This window comes from Neolamprologus brichardi, chromosome 22 (genome assembly GCF_056152115.1).
Source record: "Neolamprologus brichardi isolate AB-2024 chromosome 22, ASM5615211v1, whole genome shotgun sequence".
Classification (NCBI taxonomy): Eukaryota; Metazoa; Chordata; class Actinopteri; order Cichliformes; family Cichlidae; genus Neolamprologus; species Neolamprologus brichardi.
Window position 1 is genome coordinate 19,821,068 of NC_142124.1, and position 11,377 is coordinate 19,832,444.

General features: G+C 41.4%; 1 protein-coding gene across 1 annotated transcript; it reads left to right on the top strand.

The window, feature by feature from the left end:
- The first annotated feature begins 8,678 nt into the window (after window positions 1-8,678).
- On the top strand, window positions 8,679-10,574 carry sp8a (sp8 transcription factor a). Its single transcript, XM_006787694.3, has 2 exons — window positions 8,679-8,714; window positions 9,191-10,574. The coding sequence occupies exons 1-2, from the start codon at window positions 8,694-8,696 to the stop codon at window positions 10,388-10,390; spliced, it is 1,221 nt and encodes a 406-aa protein (XP_006787757.2). The 5' UTR covers window positions 8,679-8,693; the 3' UTR covers window positions 10,391-10,574.
- Window positions 10,575-11,377: the final 803 nt, after the last annotated feature.

Consider the following 11,377-nt stretch of genomic DNA (forward strand, 5'->3'; position numbering starts at 1 on the left):
AAAAATTATAAATCACAATAAACCTGGCTGATGGTCTTCACTTTAGCAAACATGCAAACTTAAATTCTCAGAAAGTTAGCTGCTGCGAGCGGTAGTCGTCCAGGTGAGGATGGGAGGAAAAAAACCTCACAAACAAGCCTTCTAATGCTGATGTGGGTGTCTACTCAATCACTACTTCCATCAGACAGACAGATGGACTGCTAGCCAACAGGACACACACACACAAGATGACCTAGACCCCCCACGCTGAGGTAGCAGCGATCAGACGCATCAAGTCCATCCATCAAGACTGAAAGTGAAAAATGACGTCTGGAAGTGTATGATTATGCTCCTGGGCTTCAGCTCATCAATCAATGAACGCACATACATTAAACACAGAGAAGACACAAAAACCTGAAAAATGAACATGAGTAAATTAATCTTCTTGTCTGAGGAGTGTCTGTGAGGTGGTGAAGAGCAAGAAGAGGAATGAACAGAGTTATTGGTGAAGAGAACCAAGATCACGGTCAGATGGGATTTAATCAAGGAGAACGAGTTTGTCCGAGTGCTCCTCAGTGGTTGAGTTTGGAGAACAAGGCTGGCTTCAGGACAAACACTGCGGCATCTTAACTCAGACATGTGACATGTGTGGCATCATGGGCTTTTTTGTTTTTATATCTTCATCCTCTTCTTCTAGTTCTTCTGCTCTTCTGTTTGTCTTCCTTCCACTTTGAAACCCAGCATTATTACTTCACGTGTAACCAAAAATGTTGGTTTTCTGATTGTTGAATGCCACAGGAAACAGATAGTAACAGCAAACCTGAGTCAATAAAGACAACATCTTGTTTGCTGATTGTTTTAGGTTTTTGCTACCTTATCACTACATGCTGATAAAAAAAAACTTCAACACCGTTTGCAGAATGGTGATACATGTGTTTGAAGCTTAGCCATGATATCAAACACTACAGGGTAGTGTTTGGGAGATATGCTTCCTGTTAGTTCTGAAGTCAGATTTCGGAGTTGGGTGTGACATCTAATTAAAGTTGACTTCGTTCCAGCAGTAGTAGTCGTAAAATAACTTTTTCCCAATAAGACAATGTCAATATGAAGTTGGTAAAACTCAATCTGCCGATGTTTTGACAGACAAATCCTCCCTCCTCCTCTGTTGCTAACACAAAGCTAGCCAAGAACTCTTTAAGCTGAGTGAATGCTGACCCCAGCCCAGCAGCCAGACCCTGAACTTCAACAGGTAACAAACTTATGAGCAGTCAGCCTGCAGCCTCTGTTTTTATCTGTTTATGTTTCTAAGGCAGAATTACTGTGGCAATTTTGGCTGTTTTTCATCTTTGCTTTGTCCCGTTGGTTTTTTGTGCTTTTTACTAAGTGAAAAATTTACTTACCAAACAAACTCAGCAGGTGACTGCTTTGATGGTCTTTTAGTACAATACAGCACTTGTACTGCATCTATCACTACTTATGACCATACAGATGAGGAGGGAGAGGCTATCCGGTCATTAAGTCTGATGTCACTAGCTGTGTCTGGGCCTAAACTCCGCTGCAGGTCCATATATCAAACGATCACAATGGCATTACTGAGAGTTGAAAAACTGTCTAAAGTCTTTAATCTTTAATAAAATGATCAGTGTTCTGCTCTACCAGGTGTAACAATTGAGTTTAACATCCAGGCATCCATGAAAACGGAATTTATTACATTTAACAGAGTTAGAAGTTAGCAGGAAGTTAGCTCGCTAGCTTCTATCTAAATACAATATAGCATGTCCTGACTGCAGGGTTTTGGAAACAAATTAAAACGTACAGCTCTGTTATCACTTCCAACATAAATGAAGACAGAAAACTAAACAGCAGTGACATTTGTAGGGTTACTGAAGTTTGGCTAGCTGGTATATAATGATCTGCTACGTGACCGCTAGTGACACAGCTATGTTAGCATAATATAAACAAGCTAACTTTTTTCCCACTCGATAAAAGTTAACGTGAGTGTTCTCGGTGGTCAGGAACAAATGTAATCGCATGGCAGGATGCTGTAAAAGGACCAAACTTCAGCCAGGAGAACAACTGAGATAATCCATCCACAATACGAGGTTAGTCATTCATATACTGCTGCATGGGCTGGGCTGTAGTTACATCCTAAGGTTTTAAAAACTGAGCATAAATAAATGATTAGCAGTAATAAAAGCCGAGGGAGGTCAACAGTGATCACTGACTGTTTTAGGAGCTTTTTGAGATTAAATAGAAGAAAATACAAAACATTAAACATGTTAACAACACAAAAGCCATATTAAACGCAGACTACTTTAGGCCCGGAAGTAGGATTCGTCACGTCATCACTTAACGACCGGATAGAAGATATAGAGAGTTAGCTCCTAATGCTAGCACTGGTTAGCAATGTGCATCGTTTTTGTAGTTATTTCCCTGTTAAAATGTGATTTCATGTACACCACACACTGAACAAAAACTTAACTCTGCATAACTTTAAGCCATTGTAGGATTTAAATAAGTTATGCAAACCCTATTAAACCCTCTTGTATTTGCTATGAAGGGGAAATTATCTGTAGAAACAATCAGTGTTTTTATATCAAACTGTAAACATATTTATTTCTGCTATAGATTTTGGGCATTTAAACATAAGAGTCTATGGAGACTGAGTCACGTTTACAGCCAGTCAAAGCAGTCATTTGACAAACTGCAGTTGGATCCATTTTCTTAGCCCCAGAGGTTGACCCTTCACTGTGGCCCACAGTTCCGTGTTATTGTTGAGAATCCGCTAATAGTCACACGAGACAACAAACTCAATTCTGCTCAAGCACAAAAGTCAATGTAGTGTCCATAAAATAAAGTCTTAGAGAGAAAAAACAATGAAAAGTGTCCACTGCAATCACTGTTTTATGTTTTCATGCTTTTCCCATTCCTTGTGAGCTCCGCTATCGCTCCCTTCCCGGTTCCGGTCACTGTCAACCAATCAGCATTTGACCGACAGATGCCGAGCGACATGCAGCTGGGATCTTAAAGGACTGGTTGACAGCACTAATCTGTGGGCTCGCTGTAGACACAATTGCAGTACCCTAAAGTTAGCATCGACCTTTCCAAACCTTTAAAAACTGTCATTTAATTAGCAGCAGTGGTAAAAGATGGCCTGAGAAAAAACAAAGAAAGTAAAATATGAAACAATTACTTCTACTTACTATTTACTCTCTAGAAATCACTGCATCACCATTCAAAATATTTATAAAAATCTATTTATTTATAGTCAATTCCTAGCACAGTTAATTGGTAGACCAGTAGTTGTTTTTTTTTTTTAATACTTTAATATTAAAATTTGCAAACCTGAGGTGACACTTGGGTTATGTACACTGAGATGATGTGAAGACAAGGCGGAGGTCTCTCCATGAGGTTTAAGCTACGTTAACAGAGTGCAGCAAGAGTGTATACAAGCAGTGACCTGCAATCAGCGTACACACTCCCTTTCATCACAAACATCAACGACTTCTGAGAAAAATCAATGAAGACTCCTCCTCCAGAGGCATCTCATTAATATCTCGGTGCGCAGAACAGCTCCTCGGCATAAATCAGCAGCTTTACTGGGAGTAGTTAACAGAGACGAGACAAAAGTTGATGGAGGAGCAGAGAAACTCATAACGCAAGCAGCTTTAGTGAAGATGCTTGTTGAAAAGATACCACTTTCAGCACAACGTGCATGTGTGTGCGTTTGTGTGTGTGTGTGTGTGTGTGTGTGTGAGTGAAACTCCGAGTGAGACTGAATGAGAGCTTTTCATCCACTCTAGTTACTAATCACAGTCTCATTCTCTCACACCCTGCATAATTCTCCTCCCCACCTTTATAAATCTTTCTTCTCACTCCACCTCTTCCTGTCTTTCTGAGGGCAGAGACAGCAGATGTGTTGGCAGGTTAAATGACCTCTGTGATGTACGACTTAACAAACCCCGAGCATCCATCAACACTAACCCTCAGCGTGTGTGTGTGTCTGTGTGTGTGTGTGTGCGGAATAAAGAGAGGAAAGAGAGTGCTCATAAAATGCAATTTCAATTCACCTTCATCCCAAAACTTGAGCCAAACAAACTCGGCAGAGGTGTCTACACACTCATCCTCCCAACCTTTCTCTCCTCACTGACAAATCCTCCCTCCTCCTCTTTTTTTTTTTCTAATTTCATGAATGGGTTTGTCTGCTGGTGTATGTATATGCGCTGTATACATGAATGCGAATGAAGCCGTTCAACAGTGTAATTACATTGGCCTGGATTCCCTCAATCTGCTGCACGGGCTGATGAGAGATGCCCTCTCTGACCCCTGTATGTGCGTGAGAGCGACAGAAAAATGAGGGTAAACTTCTACAGATTTCAGGGCAGCTTATTGTCACTGTATCCACTAACCAAAGGGATAATCTATGAAACCAATGGAAACCAGTCCTCTCTACGCTTGCTTTCCATTACTCTAAAGCACTGGACTTTTTAAGATGTCCTCCGATGACCTTATATTTATCTTTTCTTGCTATTGTATCATATATAAGCGTTAGAATTCCAATAAGCTGCTATGTGAGTGATTAAAAGCATACAAAGGGTAAATGAGTCGAAGAGATTTCACTATGTACTGATTCTTTATGGGATGTTTTTTTTTTCTTAAAAAAAAAAAAAGAGGGGTGAATCTTATGATTTCATCACAGCAACTCAAACTAATTTCCCTGACTCTGCTGCTACAGTCGTCCATCAGCTCCGTGCTGACAGACAGGCTGCGGACGTGCCCTCTCAGTGGAGTAATTACAGGAAGCCAAGGAGGAGCTGCTTCAGGCACATCCTGGCGCACAGCTCACCTGGATGACTTTTCCTGCACTTTAGAAAATAAAGTTTATTTTATTTTAACGTCTTAATGTGTGTCCTCACATTGATTGTCGCAAGGTCTGGAACCTATGCTTCTTTTTTTTTTTTTTAACTAAAATTGAGTGGCTACCCCCTGGTTACAATGAATATTTTTTTGTCATGTTTAGCAGCTTTGTCGTTTGACTCTGTGATTCTCCCGCTAATTGTCTCAGCAGGGCAGCTGACCAAGATGGCTGGCCTGCCCTCTGGATCACTCCTGACTATGCTCCAACCTACAAAAGGAGGAGATGGGGAAGAAAAAGCAAGGAGAAATAAAATACTTCACCCACCCCTCTCCCGGAGAAGTGCCAGATCTTTATTTCACTCTTTTCTCCCAGCTCTTTCTGTCTCGGTGCCCACAAAGTGATTGGAAAGCACACGACAATCTTTTTTTGTTGACGTTCGATGGCGCGTGATAATGCGGTCATTATCGTGGCTAAAGGAGCAGGTTGAGGCTCAGACAGGGTTTCACTGGGGGCCTTTAAAGCACACACATACAAAAACACGCACACACTCTCAGTGTGGGAAAAGAATGCTTCGAAAAGAGGGACAGCTGTTTGGGTGGCTTGTGAAGATGGCGATTAGGTTTAGGGGAAGATGGCCCACTGTAAACTCCACCTGTGCATACGGCCATGCCCGAGGCTGTGGGGAAAAGCAGAGCCTCTCATTTCATCCAGTCTGCTGAGAGGTGTGTGTTTTTGTGATTTCGCTGTAATAACTAAAATACCCAAATCCAAAATTTTACAGCTATGAAGCCCAACTTCTAAATTATTTTCTGGGTTTCATTTCAAAGTAGAGTAAGCAAATATTCATTTGGAAGCTAATCCAGCAAATCAAATTTATGAAGCCAATTTTAAGTTGAAAGCTGTGACATTGTCCACCACAGCACAGTGGATTTAGCAATAGCTGCAAAACAAACTGAACTAAGAAATTGTAGAAACAACTCAGTGTAAAGTGTAGACGGTATGAAAGAAAACCAAAGACATCACGGTGGCACCCACTGCTTTTAGATTTTGCATTTTGAAGCTTCAACATGAGCATTTTTGGCCGTCACTTCTTTGTTTTTGGTTTCCTTGAGAAGTTACATTAGATGAATGAAAGTGTGGAATTCCACTTTAACAACTAATGCTAGCTAGCTTGTTTAGCACGTTACATTCTCAAACTGTATGGGTGCAGCTCACAAACACACATATCGGCTAATTAGTGCTAATAAAGAGCTACAGTTTCACTCAAAACTAAAGCATATAGATATTTTTGGGATGACAGATAATCCATTAAAAAGCTCAAAAAGACAGCAGCAGCACAAACAAACAAAGGTTGGTCGGCCAGCAGACACCGAGCCAGCTGCCTGTACTGGGACACCTGTCAGTCAACATAGCCACGCCCCTTAAACCGTACACACTGAATGCTTTTTGTTTGTTACACATTTCTCCCTGAAACTGACAGCTGGTCATTTGGACTGGCAGGTTATGGTTTCCTAGGTAACCCTATAGGTGGTTTTATGTCACTCAACGGTATTCTTCAGTCTCATTGGTAGTCACTTCAGTCGCCTGCCCAAAAGTTTATTACAGGTCCCGCCCACTTCACATCGCCAGCAGTTATTTCGTTCATGGTTGCTTCACGAAATCATTCTTTGGTCTCTGTGAATCACCTCTAGTGTTTATGCAGCTCTTCCAGGGAGATAAGATCTAAAAACATTGACCTCACTCAAATTGATTTTAAATACAACAAAGCAAATGTATGCAAGCTTCCATCAGTAAGAAAAAATGGGAAGAAAAAAACCCCCAACATTCTGGGTTATTATGTCAAAAATTTAATTTGGGATATGAAATTGTTGAATTACTTGAAATTTTTAGTTTCTGCTGAACAAGTGAAAATTCTAAGATATTAAATTGAAATTTTGAAATTCAATTTCTTCACTTTTGTTTTCTTTTTTGGTGGCACAAAAAAACTTCCATACAAAGCCACCTGGTTCAATTTACAGAAGAACTAAATTGACTGTAGGAAGTATCATTATTTAATTTAATTTTAAATTAAATTAAATTAAATTTTAATTTGGTTTTGGGGTAAAGTACCCCTCTAATCTAAGCTGATACACCATGCCATCCTTACTTACTTAAAATTAAAAAGGCTTTGCAGCTGCTTGTCTAGCTTCTCTACATTTTACAAAAAGGTGCAAGTACAGCAGACCAACAATGTATTTCTTATTTTCCTGGAGAATAACTGAATCCTTGGAAGGAAGCAGAGGTTCTCAGACCTCGTTCGGAGTTGTTAGGCCTATACACTACTAATCTAGCCACTGGTCAAGTAAGTCAATGCATTGTACATCATATGTTTGAGATATTAGTATCTTGGTGTGTTTAAACCATCAAGTATATGCTGAATAATTTCCTTCAAGAAACAAACAACAAACATCTGCCTTAACATTTTGAAGTGTACATGAAATCTAAGCTAAAATGATATATCGGACTTTGCATTGCAACACCAAAAATAATTATGCACACTAGCAGCCACTTGATTTAAACTGTGAGATGTGATTAACTTTTCTGTGAGTGTGCAGCTGACTTCATTTAGGATAGTCAAAGCGATGAGGTAAGGGCAGGAAAGCAATATATCAAGCAAATGAAGAAAGTAGCTTGAATCCTGCTGTTTTATTACATTTGAAATTCAAATGAAATATAAGTGCCTTTGCTCTTACATTAGGTTATTTCTAGGGTGCGTGTGTCATCACAAAGATTAAACATGCCTGATTTAAGTGTAGGACTATCTATGTATTCAAATAATAAAAGTTACTTCCTCCCACTGTTAGTCTGAGCTTAGCCAAGTGTCTAAATGAGTTATAAAATTAGGGAAAAGAACAGAAAAAGGTGCTTTATTTTAAAAAGTAATTTGTTTTGTGTTGAATAAGATGAAATTGTAGAGGCAGTGATGGTATCCTCCCTTCCCTCCCCCAGGGCTGACTGGATACGCCCCAGGGACAGGATGGGACGGACCTGACCAGCCTCCCATTCATCAGCCTCTCCCTCTGAGTGAACTCACACATAAGTAAAACAAAACTGCGCTTTGCTGTTTTACATGCACAGAAAGCTTCCCTTGTGTATTTTATTGTGTTTACTAGCACGCATTATCTTTCCTGGCCGACGGTACAAAATCCCCTTATGCCAGCGTAGTTGCTTTTTAGTTTATTAAATGTTGCCTTTTTATTGCTAAATTAAGGGGTAACTTAACCTTAACACAGCTTTAAATTCAACTGGCAGTGGATAGGTTTGGGGGATTTTAACTGCAATTTGCCTACTTTGCCTTATCATGGAGCCTTGCGCTGTTCGAAGTCCAGTAACGAAATACATGGAGCATCAAATATAAATACACGTGAAACTTAATGGCATTACTGCTGCCACATTTTTATTAACCTAATGAGGAAATGCCTTAAATCAGTCACGGAACTATTCACTGCCACTTTTTGTGGCGTTATGACGTGTATTTTGACCCAGTGGTGAGAAGGAAGAACATTTCTGCGCACTCATCTGTTGCTTCAGTGTCTCCTTTTGAATTTCATGCCTTAAACTTTAAAATATTCTCTCACTCTTACTTTGAAACTATACTCGCTTACAATGTTTGAAATTTATGACGACCCCGAGCACAAATGTTTGGAGACGATGACAGCTGATCTCTGATTGGCCAGCGGATGCTGAGCGCCACTTCAAAGCCACGGGGAAGATACTACTACTACCAAAGCAGTCAGAGAGGAAAACAGACCGATCACGCAAGCTACCGAGAGCACACACAGACACTGACAGCAGAAGATATCACTGCACGGAGTCCATGGCTGCCACACTGCTTGGGGTGAGTTTGCATTTCGACGCAACTTTTATTTTTCTCTGAATATTTTTTTTAATTTTTTTTTTTGGCAAAAGCAAATTCTTAAAAGGGTCTGTCCATTTGCTTATTCGATTAATATTTATTTTATTTCCTTTATCTCGTTTAAATGCCGCTGTTTATAATAAAAGTATCGTTATTTAAATTAATCGAGCTTTAGTTGTTTTCCCATCTACATTTTTAGCTTTCACAGCTTGCGCTATTGATGGCGAGTTGCTATGTCTAATAGAAAAGCGATTTTTTTTTTTTAGTTTTATAAGTTACTAAGTTATCCCACCTGCTGTGGTGCTGGTTAAGTTAAAAAACAACAACAATGTAAGCTTCATTTGTGTTTTGCAGACAGTGTCCAACTCATTTGATTTACATGCTTCCTTTTACGCGTGTTTTGCGCACATGGTTTCAGTGGCGTGCTGGCTCTAAATGCGTGCTTTGTGTTCCCGCAGGAGGAGCCACGGTTGGGCAGCACCCCGCTGGCCATGCTGGCCGCAACCTGCAGCAGGATTGGGGAGCCCAACCCCTCGTGCTCCCCTGCTGTTTCCGAGGGAGCCCCCGGACTCGTCAAAGGGTTCCATCCGTGGAGAAGGAACTCGCAAGTCACCAGCAACTTGGGTACCTGCCTCACCTCGTTTGGGGTTTCTTCTGGGACCTCCAGGAGTAACAGGACCGGACTGACTGACGCCTCTAGCGCTTTCACTGTGACAGCTGCTACTTCTTCTTTAGGGAATGATTTTTCGATGTACCAGACCGCTGTGCCACCGGACAACTGCGTTCCCAATTCCGCACACGCACAGCGGCCCGTGCTTCTGACCAAATTTCCCTCCTCGGTGGAAAGCATAGCCGGGATATATCCGAGGATGCATGCACATCCCTATGATCCATGGTTCAAACCCGTGGGGGATACTGGTAACGGGCCTTCTGCTTGGTGGGATATGGGCAGCAGCTGGGTGGACGCACAGAACACAGTCGGGTTACCCTCTCCTTTGAGCAGCTACACCAGTGACTACAGCTCTAACTTCAGCCCCGGTGCCTCTCAGCACCTGCTCCCCGCGGCGCAACATCTCTTCGACGGCTTCAGACCACCTGTTCCCGCAGCCTACACAGAGCCTCTGGTCACGGCGGCACCTCCTCTCACAGGTTCCCCAGTCGTTTCTTTGCCCCCATCCTCCCGCTCCTCCTCACGGCGCTACTCCGGTAGAACCACTTGTGACTGTCCAAACTGCCAAGAGGCGGAGAGCCTCGGCCAAGGGCACACGAGTCCCCGGCGGAGGGGCTTGCACAGCTGCCACATCCCAGGTTGTGGTAAAGTTTACGGCAAAACTTCGCACCTGAAGGCCCACCTGCGCTGGCACACCGGGGAGAGGCCGTTTGTCTGCAACTGGCTTTTCTGCGGGAAACGCTTTACGCGCTCTGACGAGCTCCAGCGGCACCTGCGCACACACACCGGAGAGAAGAGATTCGAGTGCCCCCTCTGCCACAAACGATTCATGCGCTCTGACCATCTCAGCAAGCACGCAAGGACACACAGCACGGAGGACGGCGGGGAGCCGGGGCTCACGAAGGGCACCAGCGACACGGACAATAGCGGCAGCCCGAGCCCTGGACTGAGACAGCACAGCACCGAGGGACAGAGAGCGGTGCAATAAACCACAGAGCTGAACCCGATGAATCCACACGTGGGTTGTTTGCTTTACGGCGTGCCGTGGCCTCTAAAGAACTGAAACAGCACTTTATGGATCACTCTGCTTATACCTCATCTGTTATTTGTACCTTTCTATGAAAAATCTTTTACTCATCTGTCGTTTAGTTTTCTTTTTTTTTTATTTCTCTATTGCCTAATTTATTCTGTTTTTTTGTAAATATAAAAAAGGAAGAAAAACGAGCCTTTCATGATCCCTTTTTACTTCATTATTATAGTAATTAAATATATAAATTACAAAAAAGTTTGAGTGACTACATTTCTATAATTTACTCGTGTTTGAAAGTCTGTGTTGCACTGGGATTAATAAATGGGGCAATTTTCAATTAAAAACAAACAAAACAACTACTCACATGCAATAATCTAAGTTTTGTTGTATATTACAATTTGCCTCAGAAACAAAGTCTTAGTTTTCAGTTTGCAGTGATTATATATAAAACCATAAAAAAAACTACATAACAATTCTATTTTTTATTTTACTTTATTTTTTTTTAATTTAACAATTTAATTTAAGTAGGCACATCTGCACATTTGGCACCTTTAGATACAAAGAGTTCTGTAGTCAGTGACGTCAGCTGCTGCTTTATAGGGGGAAAAATCTGCTTTAAGTTTTTGGTTTCAATGATGAAAAGATGTTGCTATTAAAAAGTGCTGTAGAGTTGGAGTAAAGAGACTTGGAGTGAATACTCACAGTGAGCTTTAAACACAGTTGTGTAGGCGGAGATCTCCACCTAGTGTTCAGTTTATGCAGTCAGCAGCTGCTTGGATCACATGGGCTTGGACTGTAATATTGAATGCAGGTCCTGGTTATGCAGCAATCTTTTGTTGCACCGATAAAATAAATTAAAATGTAAAAATCTTTGGCACATCTACACAAATATATTTAAACAAACAGATATTAAAAACGTGTAGCGAGTTGTATTCATTAAAAACT